This window comes from Lineus longissimus, chromosome 11, assembly GCF_910592395.1.
Source record: "Lineus longissimus chromosome 11, tnLinLong1.2, whole genome shotgun sequence".
Lineage (NCBI taxonomy): Eukaryota > Metazoa > Nemertea > Pilidiophora > Heteronemertea > Lineidae > Lineus > Lineus longissimus.
The window spans coordinates 18,223,132-18,250,521 of record NC_088318.1 but is presented as its reverse complement, the minus strand read 5'-3'; the positions used below and the strand labels follow the sequence as shown (position 1 = coordinate 18,250,521).

At 41.1% G+C, this 27,390-nt stretch overlaps 3 protein-coding genes across 4 annotated transcripts in view; 1 reads left to right on the top strand and 2 right to left on the bottom strand.

Annotated features, from left to right (window-relative positions):
• Positions 1 to 84: 84 nt before the first annotated feature.
• On the bottom strand, positions 85 to 5,641 carry LOC135495626 (protein O-glucosyltransferase 2-like). Of its 2 annotated transcripts, XM_064784436.1 has the most exons (10): positions 5,123 to 5,641; positions 4,531 to 4,739; positions 4,113 to 4,324; positions 3,702 to 3,779; positions 3,245 to 3,417; positions 2,869 to 3,106; positions 2,297 to 2,506; positions 1,915 to 2,004; positions 1,556 to 1,669; positions 85 to 1,139 (listed from the first exon to the last, which is right to left on the bottom strand). In XM_064784436.1, the coding sequence occupies exons 1-10, from the start codon at positions 5,365 to 5,367 to the stop codon at positions 1,122 to 1,124; spliced, it is 1,587 nt and encodes a 528-aa protein (XP_064640506.1). In that variant the 5' UTR covers positions 5,368 to 5,641; the 3' UTR covers positions 85 to 1,121. The 2 variants fall into 2 exon arrangements, with proteins under 2 accessions (XP_064640506.1, XP_064640507.1); XM_064784437.1 differs by lacking the exon at positions 5,123 to 5,641 and having other exon boundaries at positions 4,113 to 4,205; positions 4,531 to 4,607.
• A 3,239-nt stretch (positions 5,642 to 8,880) lies between these two features.
• LOC135495324 (dynein light chain Tctex-type 5-like) lies at positions 8,881 to 9,363 on the bottom strand. Its single transcript, XM_064783791.1, has one exon. It carries the CDS (start codon positions 9,361 to 9,363, stop codon positions 8,881 to 8,883), a length of 483 nt encoding a protein of 160 aa, XP_064639861.1.
• A 1,186-nt stretch (positions 9,364 to 10,549) lies between these two features.
• Positions 10,550 to 27,390, top strand: part of LOC135496305 (zinc finger protein 423-like) — a 56,213-nt gene continuing 39,372 nt past the window's right edge. The window contains exons 1-3 of the mRNA XM_064785561.1: positions 10,550 to 10,923; positions 17,522 to 17,611; positions 20,768 to 20,989. Of these exons, the coding sequence (XP_064641631.1) occupies positions 10,884 to 10,923; positions 17,522 to 17,611; positions 20,768 to 20,989 (352 nt within the window). The 5' untranslated portion in view covers positions 10,550 to 10,883. The remainder of the gene's footprint in view (positions 10,924 to 17,521; positions 17,612 to 20,767; positions 20,990 to 27,390) is intronic.

The following is a 27,390-nucleotide window of genomic DNA, read 5'->3' as shown; positions in this document are numbered from 1 at the left end:
TGTGTATTGTAGACAAAGTGGTCTAGCTTTGGACGGCATGTGTCCTATAGAAAAGAGAATGTAACAATAAACAACATGTTCTTTATGAATTCACCTGAAAATATGTGTTCCGTTTTATTGACTTGTAAAAGCAGTGATACATCAATGATACATTGATACATTGTACATGATAAAGTATTGTGGAAAGAATACATTTAGATAAGTAGAAAGGGAAAGTGAGCGAAATATACTGAGTTGCTTGTTAGCAGTAGATTATAACTAAAATAAACATAACATGCGTGCGAGCCAACAACTCATAATGTATAAAATGAAACAATGCATATTCTGTAGGTTCTTAAAAATTCATTGCTAAACCGACCCCAGAGGAAGCAATGTAAATGGAAGGGAATGAAAACGTATCAAAACTATTTTCGCAAATACAAAAAGATATACACAAAAGAACTACATACGGCAGAAAGCCTGAACCTTTTCCAAATTAGTAACACCCTAAATCTGCAGGAAACTTATGAAAAGGCAAAGTAATCTGCCAAAATAAGAGAACTTATTTGTACATCAGTGATATGGTAAAACATTGATAAGCAGTGGCAAGACCGAGCTCGATAACATCAGTGACCCACACCAATATATTGATTATAAACTATGTGCTGCAGCTATGGTAGGTAAATGACATCCCGAAGACACAATCAGTCCTTAGCTGCAATCAGTCTCCATCACACCAAATAAGGTACATGTAACAAGTGGCAAGGCCGAGTATTCAAATAACAAGCTTTCAAGCTGCACTCTTTCTTCTTCCAAACATGTTAAATTATCACAGAATACAACCTAAAATGTCCACAATAACAGCTAAAGATCCTGGCCTCCTTCCAGTCTGTCAATTGGGGCAACTGTAGAGTTTGCTGGGTGGAAGATTCAACAGTGTTTTTACCCAGTGCAGTGAACCTGCATTGATGTGACTTTGATCCCTGATAAGAGGCAGCATCTGCAAGTGCATCTTGACGTATCAGGCTCCAAGACCACAGCACTCTTGGGACTCTAACTCTTTCCCAATATAAACAGTCTCTCTTATTTGCTTCAGTACATAACAGGTCTATGAAAGGTCTGTGGCAAGAAGAGCAAGCATGTCAAAGTTCATCTCGTCTCTGAAAAAAACAGAAAAAAAAAATCAGATATGACAACTATCTGCTAATAAATATAGAGACATGAACAATCGATTCTAATGGGCCAATCACTCTTCAGTCTCGGTCTTCGTCACAATGTCATACATGTATATAGTTTTGACAACAAAATCACATCAGAACAGTTATATCTTCAGGATGAAAATAAAGAGAATACCTCTTATAAACAAAGCCAGTAGGTCATAGACAAGGACGCCATCATCGCCTTTGTACCCAAGTCCCCAAAGTAATGGCGTCAAGCAGTACCTTGTTGACTACTTGTTGTGTGCTACAAGAGTTTCTGACCGAGATCTTTAAAACAGGCCAATGCAATCTCTTTGATCTTTTAGGGCCTGACCTAAGACTACTTAACAGGCAGGGTGTTTTCTCTTTGGACTTACCACATCATTACTATCAGGGTGATGACAGCGGCAGGGATTACGAGATGTTGGTTGGTCAACACGCTCCATTTCTTTATAGATATGAGGCTTCGACACTAAAAGCTTTGAGTATTCCTGAAAAAGAATTAAAACAAAATCTATGAAACAACATGGTTTACAGCATTTTTCAAACCAAATTTAAGTTTTGATGATAATTTTACAAATGGCTTTACGAATAATGGCAAGTTTTCAGAGAGTGAAACAGCTATACCCAAAGGGGCTGTGAAAACACATATCAGTTGTCTTTTTGTGTTGAATGGCTTTTTTGGAAAGATTCTCCTTTTCAAGCCAAATTAGAGAATATTGACTTTACTTCTCACCTCAAATAGCACCATGTGGTAGCAAAAAATTTCATCAGCTAAAAGGTGATCCTGGACATATTTCTGGGCATTTTTTGCTATCTGGCGGGCCTGCAAAATAAAAATACTTCTAGAAATTGAGCAGCTTGCAACGTCTGGTCTGGGCAACTTTAGTCAAGACTTCATATTGGAAATTATTGTAATATAACAATCATAGCATCTCTGCGGCCCGGGACTCCATTAAACATTGATTTGTTCATCAGTGATTGAGTAGTAAGGGCAGTCAGTTTGATCAGTTCTTTAATATTGTTCAAGTGGGGTTCGGGAGAGCTTAGGGTGACTCTGAGGTCCCAGGGTTTGGGTTTGTCAAACTCGAGTAACGAGGTTTTTCAAACGTGATTACCTCCTCATCATTATCTTTAGCCCACTGTATCTTGTCCAGAACATCACTGATATCTCTTTTGATTGGAATGTAATGTTCGTGTGGAATGAGATCCTTGTAAAAGTATTCATAATACGGCGAGTCCTGTTTGAAGACAACAGCGTCACCTGCCAGCAGGTATGGTAATCGATACGCTGCGACGGTGCCATCAAGGCTGATCTGGTATTTGTACTGAAACAAGAAAGAAGGAGGCATTGAAGGAAGCAAAGGATATTAGTGACATTAAAAGTCAATATTGAGCTTCGTTACACTCACTGAACCAATGACCTCAACAGCTTCTGCTGCTGGACTACAAGTGTCAAAAGGTGAAGTCATGATCATGATTGAGCCAATGATCAATGACAAAATGTTTTGTTCACATAAATGCCTTTGGTGTTGATTCCAAGGCAATATTGCACACCACTTCTGTTTCAGCTGAAAGCCAATTATAGCCAGAACACGGCTAATGGATTTTCCATTTGAAATGATCACCGGACATACTGAGGTAATTGAGAATGACCTTGATTGATTTTAACGCCGAGGATGAAACTAACCTTAAAGAAATCAAAGAACGATATATGCTTGACAAGCTCTCCAACCTCCTCCTTATTATGCTTGAAGAAAAACATGTTGGTCAGCTTGGCATCGAGGATGCCTGGATGTTTCCGTGATAATTTTACCAGGTCTAGTCGTTCCTGGCGGCTATCACGTCCTCTAAAGAATCCTTGTGCAGTTTTGTTGTCCCACTTTGGCCCTGTATTTGCCTGCACTGATAACATATCTAGCATCACCCTGAAAAATATGTATACTTTACGATGGCTTGTGACCACTCTGTTATAACGTCACAGATATCTCTGGCAGTTCAGGAGGAACATTCTAATGATACATTCCGTGGTTCAAAATTTAGCCCAGAAGTATAAACTCCCCTACCTTCCCATTGTCTCCAAGGTGGCTTCAGTGATGTCATAAGTAGGCATGACGATGTCATTTGTGTCGTCTGATCCACACCATGAGAAAATAGGAATTGGTGGGTCAGCTCGCTTCTTTGTTACAAGAGGCCAGTCTCCTAAGTTCACTATGAACTCCATGTCGGGTAGTTTCACCTGAAATGATTTGACAAACATTATAAAACAAGATATACCAAAGTTGTAACAGAAATACAAAGTTATCTCTCACAAATTCCTAAGCCTGCAGTGACTAGTATTCCAACAAGCATACTGTTAACCACTCAATTGTCGGGAACGTTTTGTTTTCTTGAATTTCGAAAAAACCTAGAGATGCAGAAGAATACATCTAACATATTGTTTGAATCTTGGAATCTCAAATCCTTATTCAAATCTGGATACTGTTAAAAAGAGAAGCGAAATAGAAATCAATACTGCCTTACCTTCCTAGCCAAAGATAAAAGTATATTATCCATAAACATCTTGAATCCAACATGCTCACCATGTGTTTTCCTATAAATCTGAAAGGAAATGAAAACAAAGTGATTGAGCAAATTAACGTTTCAACATCTTTTTACCAGTTGTGTATTTGCAAGCTCAAACCTATTAAAGGCAGCGAGCTGGATAGCTGATCATCTGAATTTAGATCAAATGAGCCAGAGTAAGCTGTTTCTCTACCATCTCATGGACAGGACTTTGCTCATAGCGCTTTGTCAGCCCAGAGACTTCTAAGCACTCACATAACTTTTGAACTCTTATGGGAATAACTAAAGTGCCTCTGATGGGATTTGAACCCACAACTTCTCAGTCAGGACTCTACACTCCCACTCCTCCCCTAGTCGACCAAGACATACCTTATTATCAATGATTGAATAATGACATAAACTGTGAGAACCCCTTTGGTTGTATCTTGCAATGGCCTCCTTTTCAACAGCTTTCATGTCAATCTTTGAAAATAAAGACAGGTCTCTTTTGATCTGGTCATATCTTTTTGGACATTTCATGGCTCTCATCCATTTGGTGCGATCAGATTCTGGACAGTAGCAATCTTCACTGTAAACAGGGCCTGAAGTATAAATCATATATCGGTAACATCAACCTCAACAATTATAGCAAAATATTACTAATACCTATGAATTTAAGGTGGTAAAATTAAAATTGCTGTCATTGTCGTTGAAATTACAGCTTTGCATCATGACAGCAATGAAATAACTTCATGGAAGAACTAGGGCCTACTAATCGAAATAGTTTTTTTATGAAATAAATAATTACCTCTTAATTTGTAAGGTGAATGGGCCAGGTGTTGTGAGATGTAGTACACATTGATCTTGAGGTCTTCATAAGTTTCATACAACTTGTATCGCACAATGTACGACCCATCATGGCGATCTAACACTTGCGTCCAAATGCGTGCCCTTTCACCAGTTCTTGCCCGGACAATATCCACAGATATTTCTTTCTCACCAATGGAATCGGTGAAACTGGAGTGGAAAAACATTATTAACTATCAGGCTTGAAATTACAAAATGACCTTTTGCTTTTATCTTCTAGTACTGAGACCAAGCAATTCCCTTCCAAATAGGCCACTGAAACCTGCCTAAGCGGACACATATGTCAGCAGCACAGGACATCTCTTCGTTTAGGACACTCCTCACTTTGTTGTATTATTTAATTTGACCTCTCCAAGGACATCATGTGTCGGACCCAAACTAGCCCAAGGCCAGCGAACGGGAAAGGACAAGGCAAGCAATGGTTATGGTCGGTCAGGGAGATGAAAGGCTCAGCAGGATCAGACTTCTACAAAAGAATTAAATCTTTACATGAGGTATGTGGAGATGGGTACTATAACTGATACTAAACTCACTTCTGTCCATCGAAATCCACGAGCTGGATAAAGAAATACCTTGCTGGGAGCACAGTTTCTGGATCCAAACCAGGCCCCCAAACAAGGCATTTTCTTGGGTTCAACGCTCGAGACTTGGGACTGTTCGAGCTCAAAGTTCGACCAACAAAAACACAACAGATCAACAAGATCAAATACTGACAACTTCCTCCCATGATTCTATAGTGTATTATTATTAACTTTAAACAACGAATTTGAGCAGACATGAATCGTGTAGCTTAGAAACAGTGATTAAATACGACATCGAAACAGAGATTCGACAGCACCGCAAACATTTGCATCTTCGTTACCAGGTAAACTATGTGTGCATCTTACCCTACATATGGGTACAAAATGTAATCTGATAAACGAGGTTGCAAGGTGGTCGTGATGTCACTTCCGCTGTAAACATCGCCACGTGGTAAGTGGGTGTGGCGGAGCACATCGTGAAGCAATCTTGACACTAGAGGCGCTGATTTCATAATTTCGGCACTGGGCACTAGTGCTGGGATGAGTTTGATCCTGAAGCTCGGGCAACACTCGGCACTAATAGGCATTTTTCGCAAATCCCCCGAAACGCCATGCAACGTGAACGCCTATCCCAATCCTATGGCCCTATGTAACTAACGTGTAACGGCGAAACCGAGACTGAATTATTCACATTGTGTTCAACTGCGTTCATTTCGCAGTCAATTCATTAGCTTTCAAGGAACTAAAATTCATGGCTCTTCACAACACGTATATTAAAGGGAAGGGCCCGCCAAAAAATGGGGAGTTTTGGACGGCCCGGTCAAAACCTTAGGCGGGAATAAGGTTTCATTGATAAATATAAGGAGTTTCAAGGCCCCCAAATTACTTGTAAGGTTCAATAGATACTGGCCTTTCATTGGTTTACCGTTTGCGTATCATTTACATACTCTCATCTTGAAATAGTCGAGGGTCTGTCGGATGAGACTAAAAGCCTATAGTGGACTCCATACCTCCGGCAAAATTCCAATAGGGTTACGACGCCGGTAATGATGATGATGAGGATGATTAGTTACCAATGTATGTCTTAGAGGGGGCAAAATGGCACTGTTTAGACAAGAAGTCTCTCCAACAGCCTCAAAGAATATTGGATAGAACGTCACTGTACTGGGTACAAGTAATAAATATTGCCATAAAGACATATGATATTGTTCTGGGACTTATGTAAGATTAGTTTTCTCCGCCAAACTCAAGACTGAAGAATTAACACCTTGTGTTTAACCTGCTTTCATTTCGCAATCCAGGTGTAAGTGTACACAGCCGCCTTGATGCACTGAAATGACTTCCCTGATCGTGAGTTCCCTATGTGAGATTTCCCTATGTGTGAGGTCTCCGCGCTCCAGGTACCTGCTTCTCAAAAGTTCGGGTGAAGGGATTTTCTTCGTGATAATATTCATATTGGTATAAGATGATGGTGTAAGAGGGACAGCGAATCTAGGAACTGGAAGAAGAGGGAGCGTGCTCTGCATTTCTGATCAAAATTCCTGGACAGGTGTGTTCCAAAATTTCATGAGTGGTATATTAAAAACGTTTACATCAATTAGGAACCGTGCGTCTGGTGCACCCGCTTGGATCTGCGCCTGATAAACGTACATGAATGAATAATAACGAGAACATTTTTCAAAAAAGCTCGAAAAAATAGATTAGCCGGGGTTCGAACTCGTGACCAACCATTCCACAGTGCAACCGTCTAACCGCCGAGGCCATCAAGGCTTTATGGTAGACCGGGATTTTCGTTGGTCAAGTCGTCGGCATATTGAAGAAGCGCCATGATTGTGACGAGGTTACGCTGGCGGAAGGGTAATTGGGTACAAATAGTTCTAAGCTAACCGTATAATTCGATAATGCGACCGATATTTCTTGATATATCGCATTTATATAGCTCGGTGATATTATAGATAATGTTCGTAGTTGATTTTAATGTTTGAATGTCTTTCTCAAAAAAGTTTTTAGAAGCGAGGTCAACAGGGTCATTTGTATGATTCACGTATAATTCCCTTTAACCCACAAATTAATAAAATTGGGGATAACTTCCCTTTAATATTTTACGCATAGGTCGTCCAGCTAAGGATGTGTAGGAGAATTGTAATGGTTGGATCAAAAGTTTTGGGTTCAGTTCGAGACGACATCCAACCTTCCCCTAAAATAAAGTACACGCATCAGCAGTGCCCCCCCCCCCCCCCCCCCCCAGAACAGAACAACCAACCTATAAAAGTATAAAAGAGTATAAAAAGCCTGAATCTCAGTATGCACTTTAACTATTTCTGATTGGAAAAGTCACGGTCTGACAGAAATACTTTTCCACCCAAATGTAGCCTCGAGAAATCTTGCTGCTGATACGAATCATCCTAGGAAGTACTCGAACGCACGGAATCAGTGCGTGCTGCAGTTTGAAAAGGTTTGTTTCGGTGGTTTTTTCATCAAGACATAATAATGACAATGATCATAATGAAAATAATAACATGAACATGAATGAATAGATAACACGATAACAAAAGGAAAAAAGAGAAAAAAATGTGGCAGATTCACCGGGAGTCGAACCCGTACCATCCTAGGAAGTTCTCGAACGCACGGAATCAGTGCGTGCTGCAGTTTGAAAAGGTTTGTTTCGGTGGTTTTCTTCAAGACATAATAATGACAATGATCATAATGAAAATAATAACATGAACATGAATGAATAGATAACACGATAATAAAGAAAAAAGAGAAAAAGAGAAAAAAATGTGGCAGATTCACCGGGATTCGAACTCGTGACCAGCCGAACCACAGTCAAACACTCTAAGTGCTATACCGTCAAGGCTTTCATGTGCAAGTGGGGATTTTATTTGCCTGTTGTCAACGAGCCAGGTGATGCATGACTAGATGACATCCCTCTAATACCATTCACGCCGTCGCCATATTGAAAACGCGCCGCAATTGTGACAAGTTCGCGCAGGTGGCAGATTGGACGAAATACATGTTGTTCCAAGTAATCTTATATTTCGATATTTGTACAGATCTTTCTCAATATATCGTATTCATATACCTCAGTGACATAAAAGATAATGCTGACAGTTGACTTTACGTTTGAATGGCCTTTTTGAAAAAGTTTTCAGAATCGAGGTCAACAGGGTCAAAAGAAATAGTTTTTGGCGCCAATGATGTCAGCGACATGGCGTATTTGTTCTAAAGTTCGAGTCGATTCTCTTGGAATCCATTCTAACGATGCTCACTGTGCCGGTGTAGAAGTTTAAAATGTCCTAGGATAAAATGTCCGGGAACAAAGGATTATATTATGCGCTTCAATCTCTGAGCTATTGACGGTCAGGGTCTCTATAGAACCATATTGCAGAATACAATAGGGCCGGACACTTTTTCCAGGGGGGACACTTTTTACTTTTACACCGGCTGTGATTTGGAGAGACATATTAGGTTTGGGATCTAGGTAAACATTCACACATATTCATCAGGGCGCGGCAAATCTGGATAATTTATCTGCGCCGGACTTATGACAAGAAATGAGAATGTGTAATTTCAACGCCGGAGAAAAGGTGCGAAATCCCCTATTTAAGTAACTGGAATCCATGGAGCTGCTGCATCGAATCCCATAATTGTTTGAAACATGGACCGTCTCTAAACAATCAATCCTGGCCGGAGCCATGACGTCTTCGCAGTTTGATGACTGTTCAAATTGCAACCCATGCTTCCCTTTTCCTTCTGGCAAAATCTGATGTCTATTCAAAATAAAGTGCATAAATTGTCGAAACAGCAACAAGAGAAGAATTTTGATATCTCGCCGTCGAAAAGCTGTCCCATCTCGGATCCCAAACAGCGCGAGACGTCATCTCAAGTCCCTGACTGTCCGATTGCGCAATCGTCACATAGCAGACGATCTTATACCTCTTCAGAGAGTGCTTCAAACGTCCCTTGATTTCGTCAGCAATCCGCGTGCTCATGCGTGCGCAAATCTTGTTGTCGTACTCCAAATCTTTCAGGGCAGCCTCCATGATCCCATGCATGATTGTCTTAGCAAACCCGACCTTTAACTTGTCGCCCGATTCCGGTCCAAGCTGGTACGTGTTCTCTAACTTCTGCGACGCCTCCGATTTTCGGTCCTTCATCGTGCTTGGGGTTTTCCAATGACGATTTTGGCGCCGAGAAACGGAAAATCTCGGACTTTCATTCTCGTTGTCTGAGCTCTCTTCTTGGATTGACATCCTAGATGGAGTTGAATCACGACTGAATTTCGCTCCGCGGGGTAACAGGTTTTGCGCCATGGGAAACGGTCTATTAGTCCATTCGTTTAGCCGGGTTATCCAAAATAGTCCGTAAACGGTCTCCTCGTATGTGACTATAACGACCGCCCTATTCGCTTTCTGGGAGAAGTCCCATGCACCTGACAGCGACGTTTTTCATATATTTGAAGTCACAAGGATGCTGGAAACGGAAATCTGTATGTGGGCGAAACTTGTCTTGTGTCTTACTGTCCTTATCCTGAAATTGTTGTCCCTACTGAAAGAGGAGTCGGTCACTACTCAGGAATTCCGAATTCGTTGTTTGTTACACCAGCGACGTCTCCTTGGTGTTGGTCATGATATCCAAGGCGGACCACGCGACAATAATAAGACGGGAAACGAGGGAACGTGGTAATACAATTGGCATTCGTCACGAGTGACATAATGACGTCCAAGTATTAGCTATGTCCGTTTCGATTTAGGGTCCTTGGCGATAATCCACAAAGTCTTCGGTGCGGCAATTTAATTTAAAGCCGTATTCGAAACCAGTCCCTTGTCAAATTCAAATCCGTTTTTAATGCATTCTAATGCTTATCTTCAAACACTATATTTTTACGAATGTTTAATGCGCGTGTCTCGGCCAAGGCTTATATTTCCATTCAGCACTGACAAATAAAAATATTTGTTCATGGCCAAGGGGCACCTAATTCCGAAATGTAATTTATCCAATTGTGGTCGTTAATGTTATTTTCATTTCCTGAAATTGTATAACCGTATTTGTATTGGCCGGCAAAATAACAACTTTCAAAATGGGTACGAATATCGAACAGGGAACTGGGAACTGGGAGCCAACTGTTAAGCTGTAAACTCGGCCATGAGCATTCTCTACCTTCAAGGACATGAATATCACTGCCCTTACAGCCTCACCGGCTTTTCCCATTTCAAGTCACTGTCACATTATATGGTCACTGGATTCCCTAGTATCTTCTGCAGCACCCTGCATCTGACATGGCAATAGCAATTGCTGATAGATTGTACTAGCAATGACTACTATTTGAGATGTCATCGAGACACTGCTGACATCTATCATTTCACAACAGAGTGAGAAACGACTATCACAATGAGGACGAATGTGCGCGAGGTTGACTGTTAACAAATGGAAGATCGCCGCATGATCTCTGTGGACTGCCCGGGAAGCTAGCCATTCTAACGCGAATTAACGACAGTAATCACCACCCAAGGTATGACCAGTGCATGATTTAGCCACCGAAGTCCATACCCAGAACTCCGTAAAATATCGCCGAAGAAGACGGCCCGGGCAGGACAATGAAAGCGCGGTTTCAGCGCGGAGGTTGCCTAGCAGGGGACTATATCGCCGCGGCCATGTGATGAGCGTCGGAGAGTGACGTAGTCTTGGCCCCATGTGGCTGCCGCTAGCTCGCGCTGGAGGATACCACGCGGATTCATAAGCTGCAGTTTGAAATTTAACGTATTATCTGGGAATGTCGAGGAGGAAACAAGCAAAGCCGAGGTCTCTAAAGAGTGAGTACTATTCACATCATCCTACTATCAATCCTCTTTCCGAATCGTTCAGCGTTTGTCTTCTTTGATAGGACCCCGGACTGAGTAGTGAGTTTCAGTCGGTTATCATGGCAACGCATAACGGAATACAACGTAACATCATCATTACAAACATTTGTATCTATTCATCACAGGTTCTTAATCCCCCCCCCCCCCCATTCGAATATTAAAAGGTATTTAACCCACCATTTAATTATTCAACAAAAGTGCATAGTGGGCTTTGAATATGTTCTTCTCTCTTCCTCAATCAGTAGGCTTAGCTGAGCACAATGACCACAGATGTAATAATTGTAATAGAAAGACATAGGCCTAACAAATCATCCTTATCATTGCTGTGTTGCATGGAAGGAGATTCTGGGGTGTCAGATTATAATTTCCATTTGTCCAAAATTTGTCTTCTGAGGAGAAAGTCACAACCAGTCCAGCATTCAGCCCAACCGTAATACACCAGCATCAATAGGTCAACTTCTCAGCAAATTATATCAGATAACATTAAATTGCAATTTTTTCATCATGGTAAATACCCCTTGACTGTCTTTGAAAATTGGAGCAATTAGATAATAAAATTGTTCTAATGTCCATAGAGAACAAATAATACCGCAATGTTTTGACATCCTTGCAATAGTTTTCACTGAAATGTTTGTCTAAAAAAAGCACTTTTCCAGAGGACATTTTGGCCAATGAAAAAAACAATGAATGAATATTCACTCATAGTTGCTTTCACTTCCAGTTTTGTACAGAACAGCCTGACTAGTGTATGTACATGCACCAATAAATTTCAGAAAATGTAAGATTTTATTCATGAAATATATAATAAGTAAAAACTATTCTCGATATATAATCCATTGCATTGGCCATCAAATTGTAATGTTGGCATACTTTAAATGCAACATTTTTGTAGCCTTTAACATTAATTCAAATTAGATTTTCTTTTGTATGGCCATTAATTTCCGCGATTATCGCAGAAAGCATGAAAAAAAGGTATGCTGGCATTTCCTGGTTTAAAGTATTGGCTAATCTTTGTATATTTCTGGGGTAAAGTGTGGCTGCATCCATAGACCCCCAGTTTCCTGGGGTAGAGTGTGGCTGTATTCTATCTCTAAGCACATCCATAGACCCCTAGTCTCCTTCCCTACTGATTGTACTCTAGTACACATCAGCTTCAGCAAAGCCTCATGCTGGAAAGTTAGTTCCATCCTAGGAAGAATGCATTCTGGCATACAGTCATTGCAGATGTTCTCCTTCATGCTATTGTCAAGTCAGTTGGGAAAATCGTGTAAAATATGTTAAGCTCATTTCAATTCATATTGGTCAAGATTTCTGTACATTTTTGTTCAAATACCTACTCATTAGTAAAAAATCTCAAGTTGAAACAAGATTCGATTGATTGCACCCTAAGTTGGCCAGAATTTTGTGTATAGTTCATAATATGGTGCCTGCAGATACTTATGGTGAATTGGACTCTAAACCATTTCTTGCTTGTGCACAGCGGGTCCACGGAGCTGCTCTGAGGCCACTGGGTTTTCCAACTCGCCCCCTACCTGCCCATGTATTTTGAAAATCCTATTGCACTGTGACATGACCAAGTTGGATGGGAATTAGTCAGGACCTGGTGGGTCTGGATTAACCTCTTGCTGGCTTTAACGTGATCATCTGTCAGTGTCTGAAAAGAGGCTGGGAGGTGGCGTTAACATTTGCGATGTTGCTGTGGAGACTAGAGGAGTTTGCTGCACTCGTTTGTAGCCGTTTTATAAAAGTGAATCATGAATTGGTTTTGTTTCAATGATGGATAGGTGTACTTGGCATGGAGTATGATTCTTCGCGGTGTAGCCCAGCCGCCAGAAACAATTTTGGAAAAGAAAGATATTGAAATCAAAGTTCTATGATTTATAGTTAGCCAGCATATGTCTGCCTTAATTGGCCAGGGGTAATTAGGCAACTTTTCAGCCCATTATCATTGATTTGGCAAAAATGTGTTTGGGGAGGGCTAAATTTGTTAGGCAACTGGACGGTCTTCCATCAGTAGATGCAGCAGAGCGTATTAGTGCTTTGCAGGATGTTTTGGAACAGTAAGGGCCGGACTATAGCCTCAGGTATCCTCCAGACCTCTATGAGCTCGGCCAATCCCCTCCATCCAGCTCCCGGGACTTTCCCCCCAAGGCAGTACCCCATGGATTCATTCCCATGGACCCTTGGCTTTCATCAAGAGCAGGCAGTTGAAGTGTTGCCCCGAGCAAGTTCCTTTGGCTTGCAGTTTTTTAAAGCTGCACTGTAATGTGAATTAAGATTGGAGGTTGGATTGGAAAATACTGATCTGAGTGTTTTCTTAAATGTGACATCATCAAGCCTAAAATCACTCTGTATGGGAGGTTGGACAAAGCTAAGAGATTAAGGTAAGAGACTCTGATCCAGTTTAGGTCTGTCTAGGATGTGCAGCTCCTACATTGTCCTCCGCCCCTTTACCCACAGTCTGGACATGCTCTCCAAGTCTCATCGAAAGATAAGTTGGGAGACAGAGAGACAGCTCCTCATCTTACACATTCTAATTAACATAATTAATGCTGAAATATGTTCAAATCTTTTAAGTTTCCATCGAACACCACCCATTCTAATCTCACCCACAGGGATGCGGCGACACAATGAACACTTTTAGGGTCTATAGCGCACTTCATTTAGACCATAATACGCCAAACTCCCTCCATTTTGTGAGCATATGGAGAGGAAATCTTGACCACCTGTGGTGCATATTCTAACAAATTCAACCACAATTCCAATTGAGGAGTCAATAGTGCTTGAATTTTGCATCGCATTGTGGAGCAGCGCCACCCGACCCAGTTGCTATTCTTCCCTCAATTCTCATCACTTCCGCAAAACATGGATAGGTCTCTAATGATGCGTTTTACATGTTTGTCTGTTTTTGTTAATGCGCTGAGTCGCTACTATGCAACGTTTAAAGGGTTTTGTAAAATTGTTTCCATCCTGGCATGGGGTTGAGTGTCAATTGTCAGAAATGCTCCGAAATGATAAAGAGGAGTACTGTCTATTGTCATCTGTGACAGAAGTTACTTTGACGAGTTTTAGAAAATAGTTATCCCCATGTATCTTCCACCCAACTGTGAACTAAATAAACTGTGTGTTATCTATGCAACAAAGGTTGCATTCAAATGTCTGACATCGGGATGTAGTGATTGCGCCTTATTAGATTGGACTTCCCAGCATCATCAGCTGGGTATCTCCCCAGAGGCTCGGACAGCTGAGTCTCATTTCTGCCACCCTCTGGAGTTTCATGTTTGAAACAAATATCCTAAAAATTCACAAATAACTAAAAATAAACTGCTGGAATGTTTCAAGCAATGGAAAATTTCTCTTTCCACCATACCAAAAATGGAACAAATTACACAAAGCGTCATTAGTCCATTTTGTCTCGGTCCCAAGGGGCAACCACTACCAGGGGGTCAAGTCACCCATTATCAAATCCAGCAGGACACCAAGCATTAGTCGCGGGGTGCCTCTATAGTTGGGTATCATACCCACATGGGATTCGATCCATGGAACTAGGATTTATTCCAAAAGCGTTTTTTATTATTATAAATGGCTCAGAAGACTTTGAGGATTTGCTGTGCGATTCTCTAGAGATGTGGTATCTTTTCTGTAAGCCTGCAGAAGTCTTCAGAGGATATGAAGGAAAACCTTTTAGATCTTCTCATGTATATTCTCTTATGCAGTCACTATAGCATCTTCAGGCAACTATACATGTAGTTGGTGCGATACTGATTCTGTCTAGAACTTGTCTACTACTATGATGTCTATATGGAATATAATTCATGTATAGATTTTATCAGAAAACTACTGGCAAATGTACTTACTAGGTTTATAATTACTTTTCAATTTGACTTTCGAAACCCCACAGCGACTGTGAAAAATATTGAAGTGGCAACCTCAGATGTACAAAATTTCCTAGAAAATATATCATTCATTGATATTACTCATAATTACAGAAAAACAAACCACTCGCTTCTACTCAAACTATCTTAATTTAGTCTTGAAGTCCAAAAAATCAAATATGAACCACAACCAAGGACTCTTCAGTAATATCAGAGCAAACATAATCAAACCTTCAGCGGCAATCTGCAAAATTAAACTATGGACCTAATTGTTGAACCTCTGCTCTATAGAATTAGAAAAGTCCACATTCGTCTTCTAGCACATGGCGCTGACAGTTTCACAGAACGCTGTCATTAACACGATCAATCGTTTGCAGCGGCTATTCGGGCAGAAGGCCCCCTGTGGTCATCAGCCTTGGTCCTTCCTCACATGCAGCCGACTGTAGGAGACAACCCCGCAGGGCATTGATGACCCTTCTACTCTTCCTTGGGGGTACAAAAACAATGCCATCAGGGTTGGTCAGCTTTGTTTGATCTTGAACGATATCCCATGCCACACTCAGAATTAAAGGTTTTTCAGCTTTTAAAACCTTCATAGGTTTTTTCGTCAATGTAAATATTGTGCACCCCCGAAGGTTTTTTTTAAAAAACCTTGACCTGCGGGACATTCGAGGAAAAAATGGCCTCGTAGGAGGCCCCACAATTCTTTTTTGCCACCAGATGCTTTTTAGCAACAATGGCATACTCAATAAACTTCCTCAAACATGTCAAAGAAGCAAGTGAGAATTTCCAGCTGGATGCAACACCTTAAGATTGTTCGCTGAAAAAAATAGAGATATTATTGTGACAGTTTACTGAGGTCAATGATCTGTTCAATAGATGTTTTTTAAATGTTAAAAAATGTGGATCAGGCATGTGTTAAAAAGAGTATTTTAGCCAGATGTCAACATTCTCATGGAATTGAGTTTGGGTATGTGGACATCAATTAACTCTGAGATTTGGGAAAGTTGAGACATTTGAATCTTGCCTTCAATCTTTTATCCTTTACCAGCTTGGAGATTGAAGATATTGGGTACACAATACTGCCTTACTTTCAAAGACAATTCTCTCAAAGAATATTCATTGCAGTGGAGAAATGTATATTCTAAAAAAGAACCATGGTGTTTAATCTGAGGCAGAGAGCGTTGGATGGTTTATCAGACATCGAAACTATAGACCATTCCCACTCGATCCAAGTAATTGTTACCACAGCTATTTATAAAAACAATTTAGGGAACAGTCACTACAGTGGTAAATGAAGACCAGAAAAAAACAGACGCAGAGACAGGATACATCAGAAAAGCATTTCCCTTGAAAATACTCACTTTGAGGATATTGTCTCTGTAGAGGGCCTGAACTCATGCAGATAACTAGATTTCACAGCGGAAAAAAATTGCGAGTGTGCCAAGTGAAGATTGGGTGAAGATAGAAGACGGCCACCCAGGCCAGAAGATGCGTCAGAAAGTCGTCCTGTCTCCCAAGTGGTTCATGCCGGTAATTGCCTTTGTGTCCCAAAGGGCCTCAATCCCATTTTCCGTGCAAATCTTGTGGGGAATAGAGCGCTAATAAACTTGAAATGATCAGGGGAAATCTGGGGCTGACTGATAGACCCATGTAGCATTGTTGCCATCGTAGCTGTGAGACTTGGAGGAAACTGTTTGGGTCTTCAGGGAGCACCGTCGGCAGCCCCAGTAATGAACTGCACACTCCACCATGGCAATACGAGCCTCCTGAGCCCTCCCTGCACTGACCATTGCAGAAATAATTAACGTCATGACGTGCCCCTGGGCCTAGTTGTACTATCATAAAAAAGGAGAAGCGGACATGAAAATAGGAAAGGCGAGAAATGTGTTGTGTGGAACTCGGTGATGGGGTCTTGGTCTATAAATCCACATGGATGTAATGGCTTTAAGGAGAAGAAACATAAAGTATAGCATACGAGAGACATTAGCTTCAGAAGGTCGGGTCATTTCAAACTCTAAAGGGCAGCGTTGACCAGCGTCATGAAAATACAACTTGAATAGACTGAAAACTCTTCTAAGTATCAAAGCGTTGGTATTAGCTTATCAGAATGATCAGTTTTACTTCACCAGGACCCCACTTCTCTGGCAGAGGACCACTACAAGACATGTCTTACGTGTCCCTTCCGAATGTAGGCAAAAATCCTAAAGGTAAAAGTCCTTAAGGTGATTTTGAGATTTTGGGAAATATTTTTGCTATTTTTTATCCATTTTGGAATGCATTTGAACATTTTTTTTCTGAAATTTTCTTTGATGAAAAATCATTTTTCAAATATTTTTTTAAATGGAAGGAATTTTTGTTTAATTAGTTTAAAATTATTTTTTTTATGAAATAAATTTTTCTTCAAAAAAATAATTTTTCAACATTTTTTTTTTTTAAAATTAAAATGGAAGGAATTTTTGTAACCAGTAAATTAGTTAAAAATCTGTTTTTTAAGAAATAAATTTTTCTAGGATTTATACCGTTAGGATTTTTACCGTCCCTTCCACAAAGAAAATGCACTTGTATATTTAAAAGGACGAAGGGCGAGTAAACCTTCTTTAAGCTTGAGACTGCTTTGATTTTAAACGTGAATGATTCTGTGTTCAACGAAACTCTTTCTTTCTATTCTCCAGGGGATGACGGTGAAGAGGACCTGGTAGAGGAAAGCGTGATATTGGTAGATGCAGATGGTCAGGAGAGCGCATCAAAACTGATTGGCACTGGTAAGAAGATTTGGTAGATTTTATCGAAGTTTACACAATTTTGACAATTTTGATCGCATGCAAGGCTCATCTCTCTTTTGCAGTGGTCATTGCAGGTGCAGGTGACTAGAGTCAGTGGCTACAAATTGGTGATCATTGCCACCTAAGATCAACATCACACCCAATGATTACCAGTTTTACCCGCAGACAAGTAATCTTTTTATTGCTCACCGCAGTAATATGTGTCCAATGTCAGGGTGATAAAAATCACTCTTTTGCTTAAACAACTGCCAAAAACTAGACGAGTTAGCTTTGCCAACAGAGAGGACTCACCCAATCCTCCAAGAAGCCATTGAAAGCTCTCAAACGGTCTCCACTTAAACCTGTTGATGACGAAAATGGAAAGATGCGTCGGATTTCCAATCGAGTCCGTCCGAAGCAGTCTCAAAGCGAGCACTTTCTTTTCCTGAAGTTGACGGGGCAACTTTACATGGCCACTTGAAGTCGCTCCTGGCTTCTTAAACAAGTTCAACAACTGTTCCGACGTCTTGATCTAAATGCATCGAGCACTTTCAGGGTCGTTTTAAAATCAGAACTTTGTTTTCCATGTCAAGTAGCTAGCAATCCGGTTGTCAATTTCATGAAAAAATACCTCATAAGTATAAAGATTGGACCGCTTAACTCATCACGGTCTCTGACTTATATGTCAATAGGGTAAGGGTTGCGCATCTGAAGATGAAGTTTGCCTAATTTACATCTAAGATGGCGACTTAAGTCCTCAGGACACTCAAAGCCATGACTTTTGTGATACTTGAACATTACTTCAATACTACAAAGTGAAATTGGTATGGATACCAGCAAATCAGACGACCGCCATTTCAGTCGTTGATTGTCCCTTTTCTGACTGTTCAAGGGGTTCGGTGTAGTGTTAAGTGAGGTTGGGGCAATTTTGCCCCAAACAAGCTGTAAACTGAAACAACTCAAATCTTGCAGCATACTCTTGACGTCAGGTCCACAAATTGATTCGACACAAACAGGTTGGGTTTGAGGAGTCGCGAATGTTGCATGGTAATTGTATTCTAGATACAATATGTATTGTTCGTCTCGGGAGCAGCTCTTAAAGTTACTTAGAAATAGATGGAGGAAAAAATCAACTAGGAACCAACTTCTTGAAGATACCAAGCAGTTTTGTTGTTCTTTCATCAAAATGAGTAACCTGAATACTCCGAACTTTGGAGGAGAGATCAGATGGTGTATGGCAGTGCTGTTTAATGGTTCATTCCGAAATATTGGTATATCACATTTTGCAATCGACTTTTTAAATGGAAGTGACACAGGTATCAGTTTTTCGACAAAATCATGCCATTTGTTGAGAGACATCAATGCTCTGAAATGCCAGTTTGATAAACAGCTCAATGCACTGAAGCATCGTTTTGGATTATTGTGTCAGATAATGATTGTATTTGCAGGACACTTGTGTCCTCAAAGCAAGTAACTACAATCATAATTAGTCCAATTACTGGCCATGTTAACGAACAGCAAAATATGAGAGAGTTTGAACTTTTCGTTATTAGATATTGCCTCATGGTCTTATGGTGATTAGGACTTGAGTAGTCGGCTGTTGAATAGATGTGACAGCCTTCACTAGTGCGCCCTGCTACTCGATGTTATTGAGATACCCCATCAAGCTACCCCTCAGTGTCATGACTTGCCTCTTGAGCCCGCCTGTACACAGCAAGAAGAAGTTTCAATGAATTCCATTCCGATTTAAGGCCATTTGATGTAGATTCCTATTTTCTAACTTTGGTGGATCTTTAAAGCTAAACGATCGGAACAGCCTGAAAGATCAGAAAAATGATAACCAATGGATTGTTCACTGATGATTTGTAGAGAATTCATTACAAAGTGCATCGACCATGGAATTATGACCTCTTCAGTCCTCCTGCAAAGCAAGTTAAACTCACTGAGCATGTTTGCAATAACACGGAAGTTAATAGCTCGCAGGATTGTTCTCCTTCACTCTGATTACTCATTGTATAGGCTTATTGAAGTCATCTTGATGTTCTAAGGACTGTTCACATGATACGCGAACCCTCCTCCACCGATTTATAAGCCTATCGCCTCCAGGGTCCAACGATCAAAATTGGGTGCACTCACTGCTTAATGGCTGAATGCGGATATGGGTTTAGTTTTGAGTGCCGTGCTGTACAACTCTTCACTTCTGAGAGGTTCAGTCATTGACAGGGGATTTTGATCCGAGGCAAAGGGTTAGTTGCATGAGATATTATGCATTGGTTGTATGTGACCTGCAGTCGCCGCAATATATCACTAGTTTGCTGGTAAAACTGTTCATTGCTGAGTTTGATGTTTATCACAGGTCTCGTGTGACACCGAGCTTGTTCCTGGCCTGATGCTTATGACAGCTGCTGAACTCCCCACAGCAGTCGCCCTAGACAGCTCGACAACTAAAGAGTCCTAAAGCCGTTAGCTTTTTCAAAAATCTCCATCGCAGGCAGAAAAAGAATTGTTGCCAACAGCTCTCGTCCACTTTCTGCCATATTTATGAATACTTGATGGACTGCTTTTTGTGGCCAAGTCTTTTTGTTCACACCGGTGCACCCATAGTTTTTGCCTCTTAACTTTGCAGTAGGGGTCCTTGCCTCTTCATGTCACATCGACAAAGATGGTTGGACCTAAAATGGCTTGAATCAGAATCAATGTCGGTCAAGGGGTGGGCTTGTGTACTTTCGAACGGAGTCGAATGTTCACTTATAAAGAATGGGCCCATACTTGTGTTAATGCCATTGTTATTTATGTTCATCTATCGAGTGATTGCTATGTTACACCTTCTTGAGATTTTATTATGAAATGGGATACGGGTGTCAAACACTTGAGTCCAGAAACAAGAACAAAGTAATGAAAATGTTGACTACAAAGAAAGCTTTGTGTGGGTTTAACTTTAGGAATTTTGCTGTTCGCAGATTCAAACCACAGTATTTTGATCTCCGGTATTACAGTTGAACCTTTGTAGTGTTTGCACCCAAGTTAATACCTTTTGGAAGTGAGGCTGCTGAAACTGCCACGTGTTATCTGAAACCTAGAATATCAGTGTTGCTTGCTCTTGACCATGAAACGCTTAAAATTCATATTCCTGATATTCACATAATCTGTTTTCAGATGAAACATCAGATTCTTGTGGTGAGCCTAGTAACACTTGCGTTGCCATTGACAACACCCTTGACGACAACATGTCTGATGTTGCCATGACGACTGTAGATGATGACGATGACGATGAGGAGGAAGAAAAAGGGGAAGCAGAATATCGCTGCGAGTCCTGTGACTCGATCTTCCACAGTTTGAACGAGTTCATGGACCATCGTAACTTTGCTTGTGTACCTGGTAAGTTTAAATCTTTTAAAAAAATGTGTTGCAAAAAGGTGTTATGTTATGCACTGACAGATCTGTTCGTAAAACGTAGATGGCTACTATGTGAAAGTACAGTGGAACCCCAGTAACACGACCACTCATGGGACTGAGGTTGAATGGTCACGTTACCGGGGTGGTCACGTTAGTGAAGTTGAACATCCGGGGACAATGCATGATTAGGTTTTCCCGCCCCAAAATTGTTTGCACACCCCAATTTTTTCATAAGTTCAAAATTCGGAAAAATTTTTAAAGTCAAAAAAGTTTTGGGACTGATGATGTTGGTTCATTTTGAGCAGAAAACAAAAAACCAGTGAAAAAAAAATTTGGACTTAGAAATTTTTTCAAAATTTTTGGACTTATTCTTAGAACATGTTCCACTCGGCTTCAAATTCCTTGGAGCAAGCTCAGACATGAACTTTGGTATTAAGGCAGTAACTGGTTGCAATCTCACCCCATGCCCTCCATAGAGACTGAGCGAATCGTATACTGGGCCGCCATCCCGTGGGGTTCATGTTCATAATCGCTCACGAACAGTTGGATACAGGGTGAACGGGTACAGGGGGTACCCAGGAAGACTTTACACGATGATATTGCACTATCCAGTGAAGGTTTTCATTATATTGATTGTGGTGAAAGAAACTATCAAACTGGGCTTGATCATTACCCTAATTGTAGGTGGATGTGAATTTTTCCTCCCGGCAGTTTTTCAACGTCATGGTGATTTTCGCTGTATTTTCTGATCATGAAAGCCATTTGTTTAGATTCTGCCTAAATCGCCGCACCACCTAGCGTTTCCTTCTACTCGCATGCATAGCTCATTAGAGCTTGTCATATGATGCCCCACAGGTGTTAAATTGACCACTAGGGGGCCTCGAGAGAACCCATCCCCCAGGGAGGTGTAGCTGGTTCTGAAATGCTGTGAACCTCAGGTGCTGTGCCTGTTTAATGGTGGGTCACCTTGTAATAAAACACTGTATTTATGGTGTTCTTAGGTGTCCAGCTCCTACAGGGTTTTATAGGTGCACAGTTTATTATGTACCAGTTGGAATGCTGCAGGATCTGTCATTCTCTCACAACTCTGCACTGAGGATGTTGTATCAGTGCAGGGGGTATGCCCACGATGTGACTCCTGTGCTGGGAGCAGCGTGGTGGGGAGATTGGCCGAAAATACCAAGTTAAATCATTCAGTGCCCTTTGGCTCTGATCTTCAAGCTTTCGCACTGAAATCTAATCAGAAGTAGGAAGCACACAAATTCGAGTCAAATGTTTTGAAAGACAGGGCTCAACACTTTGTCTTTTAATCTCCCTTTTAAGTTATGTTAAGGATTTAAATTGGTTAGCACTCGTTAAACATTCGGTTGCTTGTCTCTCTCCTAAGACAATCTTTCTGTCAAGGACATCATCACAGGGCTCAAATTCAACTGCTGCCAGGGCAGGCATTGCCCTCCAAAATGGTCTTTGACTTGTGCCCCCTCAAATCTTCTGTAACATTTCCCAGTACTCAAGATCAGATGACTCGAAAGTGGCCAATACCCTGACCATTTGAGGCCTGTTATCATGGTCATTATATTGGTGTCGCTCCATCAAAAATGAAGCCATAGCTCGCAATGGACTCTACCTCTGGCCAGAGCCAGAGACAAAGTCACTTGGCTATTAATCAATCGTAGTGGCACTTGAAAAAATGCTCAGTCCGCTTTGGAGGAGAAATACTCCTTGAAGAACACCTCCTAGTGCAAAGTTAGCGCTGAAGAAGATGAAGTGCTCTGTTGAAATGATGCTGACCACATAAATCCCTCCATGTCATTTTGTGATTTTAGCCGAGAGTGAAAAACCAATAGACTTCATTACCGCTGTGGTTCTTTTTTGAAAGAAAATGAGAAAAATCCATAAAATAATTCCTCTGGCTCTTGTCGCAAAATTCCCCGATTGTTAATTCATTACATGGGACCAAAGAACCATTTGATTGGACGTTACTTATGCTTTAATTATCATGATGACCTTGACCTCTTAAGCAGTATCGGCTCCCCAGGGGTATCCCTGTTGTGGCAATGCCCAGGAGGGGTTCCTGTAACCATGGCAACTCCTGCTGCTTCAGCTCCGATGCCACGCTGTGGGACAAAATACAACATCGAGGCAATACTATTATAGCAATAGGGCTATAATTTAAAAATCGCGCACACTAGAGCATTTCTCCAAAAATATGCAACAAAATAATTTGCCCCCAGTTGGATTGCTGGTTGCTGTAAAGGATTTTGTTGTATTGATGTCCACTTTATGGAAAGTTTGTTGTGGCTATTTGGTTTGAGCCAGACAATCCCAACGGAACCAAATTAACCCTTTTCGGTCAGAAGTTTTTTGCTTGCCTCGATGTGACCTTCGGGCCTCCATATGTCAGAGTCAGTTTGATATTGCGCATCACTGTGGGATGTAGCTGACATCAGTTATGACCCACCTATTCTCTTTTGAGCAGATTTTTACCAAAAAGTCAGATTTCTGTTTCATGTCAGACCACCTGACAACTTCGAGAGATAAAAACAAATATGTGCTTCTGAGGCAATGGTGGATAACATCATACAGGATTGGATGGACATCATGGCAGTCCTATGGGCTATCAGGTACCACTGTGCGCATTTTAATCAAATACGATCCAACCTTTGTCCAATTTTTTTTCACAAACAACAACATGAGAAATTATTTGCGACAAAATAATGCTGGGTTGATTTCCATGATGCCGTTTTGGCCACAGGACACACAGACACTGTTGATGACCTCTGTTGCTGGGGGATTCCATGATGGCCGCCACAAGTGGCAGTTCCTTGATTACCCAAGGTGCTGCTGGTGAATTCCTCGACATAATCGTAATAGTTGAAGAGATGCTGACTGGATTGAATTTTCCTCAGGGAGGCACATATAACTTGGAAAGTTCTTATTAATATTTGTGCCGGAGTTAAACTGGTTTGAATTACAAGTGGTTTTGGCAATTGTTCTTGAAGGACAGGAGCATTAAAAAAATCTTCTTAAGACCAAGATTTTAGCTCACCGTTTAGGGGAGCTTATACGATACTGTACCCCTTGGTCAAATGACCTCAGAGACTGTGCCTGGACTACATAAGAAGGATACACATGGGTAACAAAATCTAAGATGACTGTCAACTGGACAGAAAATAGGCACTGGTGTTGATTGGTCACAAAAAAAGTAAACAGAATAGTCAGATGAAAGATTTTCAGTGATTCCAACTATCGACCTTGATTTAGTGAATATAAATGTATGTGTTGATTGAAATAAAGCTAACATCAAGAAAACTGAGTCATCCTGGTCAGTTTTGGGATATTTACGTGAACAAAATGCAAAACTCAACAACCCCCAAGTTATTTCTCCTCCTATTGAATGGCAAATTGTCCACGATGCCAACACCTGTCAGTTTGATTGTGTCCAAGTTATCGGATATTCGTCCTGGTTGACATCAAAGTTCCCTGGACAGTTGTTGGTATCTTGTCATGCCGGATAGAAACTAAATATCGCCAGTGATATGGGTGCTGAATTACACAGCATCGGCAGCAAATGTAGCAAAGTTTTTCTGAATTCTGTCTCTTTGGGCCATCGCTGGTGAGCATATTGTATTGTTCCTGAAGAAACATTTCTGTTTATATGTAGCTGTCTCTTCCTGATGTGATAAACTTTGCGAAGGTAATCATCGTATTGTGAGTGTTCATCGCCCCAGAACGGCCCATGTGTCAATTTTCAAAGCGGGACTAGCTAATCATTAACCTTGCAGAGCTTGTTCATTCCCTCGAGACCATTCACTGGCCGCTCCATTCTCTACGAGTCTCCAGTTGTTTCGAGAAGGAATAATGTAGCGTTGTCACGTTTTATTTCTGCATTTTGTTGGGTTGTCCTCAGAGTGATGTGAGCACTGCATCGCACTTTGTCATCTGATACTGAAGTTTTTGGATCACTGTTCATGAAGTTTTGAATAAAGTTCTCCCAAAATGGTCAAAGGCGTCGGTGATGGATGGAATTTATCATTGAAGTTATTTTGTAGATGTAGCCTTTGATGGCAACAAGCTGTTCCTGAATTGACATTCAATCTCGCATTTCCTTTACCGAATCAGGTTGACTCAGCTTCACCTCAGGTTGGCATTTCCGACTGGGAAATGAATAGATGCTGAAGCTCTCTGAGGCTTGGAATCATGAATAAACTATAGAAATGATTTCACTTCTTTTCAAGTAATTCATCCACTGCCACACTAATAACAACAAACTGTATAGCATAACATCAGTATACATTCCACAGCAATAAAAAACCCACTCGTTTTGAATCAGTTTAGTCATTCTAAGCACCGAAGTGAAAAGTCCTGGTTTTCCCTTGGCTGTTTAAGTATCTTCTCCCCACAAAGCCCCTAATGGTCACCCTCGCAGTACATTGGCGACAGAAGCAAAAGAAATCCACAGACCCAATTCCTAACGGGCTCACTTTAGCTTTGTATCAATTTTTGAAATTCGCCCCCATCCCCTCGAGAAGCTGCTATGCATAAATCATGGCTTGTTTCAGCGCTTTGGGGCTGGAATTTCAACACTAGGTTTAACCCTTTGACTATCTGTGCGGGGGTTACGGATGACTCTAGTGGCCGAATTAGGGACATGGTTTGAAATTTGAAAAGGTTATCAATCCCCTCCTCGCTGTCCTTGCCACAGTTTCTTTTGCCAGACAGGATCGGAAAGAGTTTGGACTGAAGAGTCTTTGGGTTTTCAGGTTATGTTAGTCAGGAAGGTATGGTTGAGTTATTGGGTTGGGTCAAGGTATCAGCAAAAGTTTAGGTTGGGGGATCCGGGGTGGAGTTGTTTAGGGTGAAACTTGCTTATATCCAGTTTGACGAAACTAAAAACGGGTGTGTGGTATCCAGTTTTGGGAAAAGTTTGGTTTGTATTTTACATATGAACAAGATGTCATCAAAGCATCATTTAAAACAAACACGAAATTCAAAATTTATTTTGTTATGTCAGCCATGTCTGACTTAACCCTGCATGTTCATTATTCATGGATATCGAGAGAGTGATTGGAGGATATTTTCAAATATCTTTTCGAGTGGTCCCTCAGTGTATTGTGAAGAGGTTGAGGCAGCCCCATGACTTGATTACACAGGTCTCCAGGGGGGTGCTGCGTCTGCCGGGACCGGGTTCGAAATATCACAACCATATATCAAAGGCGCACATTAGGAAATTGAGCCCCCCAGGATTAGCTGCGTACAGTGAGAGCTCATTAAGCAACTTGCGCTGTGCGCATACACAATACACCAAAGGCATTTAGAATTCAAACTTTCCAATGCAAAGTGAAGCCTTGATTTCAAAACAACACTTTTTTAAAAGTGTTTGAAAAGACTGTGGAAGTTTTAGTCAGTAGAGTTGCCTCTCTGGGAGTTTTCGCCGTATGTATACCTTCACCCTGGATGGAGTCGCGTCATTCAGCGCTCGCCTGCTGGGAATGGGGGATGAAAGGCTACAAGAGGTTTTAGCTTAATCTCAAACAAGCTAACAGTGCTCCGGAGGAGGCATTTACAGAGATATATTACATGCAAAGAACTAAAGCTGGTCTTTGAAAAAGAACTTGCGTCTGTAAAGGCGAGCGCTCAGGGACTCTGGCAATCCTTAGGCAGTGGGATATGGACTTGGTAACAGAATACCTAGCATAACGCCAGTGAGCTTCTTCATTTAGAAATATTATAAAACCAGATTAATCATATCACCTCAAGTTTGTCAGAATTCTCATGCAAATTCTACACGATACCCTACATTGATTATTTGGCCTAGCTTTGGTTGAAATGGACGTTATGTCTCTTGAAGCAATTCAATCAAGAAGGAGGCTGGGTTCCTCAGGGATGTATAGATCTGGACGTAGGATTGATCCCACTCTACTGGTGAATCTTTCCAAAACCTGCGTTAACTTATTGATCAACTTCTCCCAACTCTCTTGTGGTTTAGGTTTTGTACCGGGATAGCCTTAAAACAACTTTGTTTGGACTTGCGATGTCATTGCCCAAAATACTTGTGAATGAATGGACATGGGTAAGACAACTTTATCACAAAATTATGTCAGGTGGAGTTTGCTGAAACCTGGACAAATCTGGCATTATTTCATTAGACATTGCACACAACCGATATTACATTTCGACCAGGAGTATATTTTGATGGGCGAAGAGCCAGCCGTTCTTGGTGTCGCTGATTCTTACTTCTCCAACAAATGTTTGCAATGAAAATAGTCGGAGAGTTGACTTAACTAGATTAGACTATTTAGCCAGCATCCTCCAACCAGATCTGGGTGGCCGTGAAGGACTCGACTGGGCGAGGAGGGGGCCTGGTGTGCCAAGAGCACAAC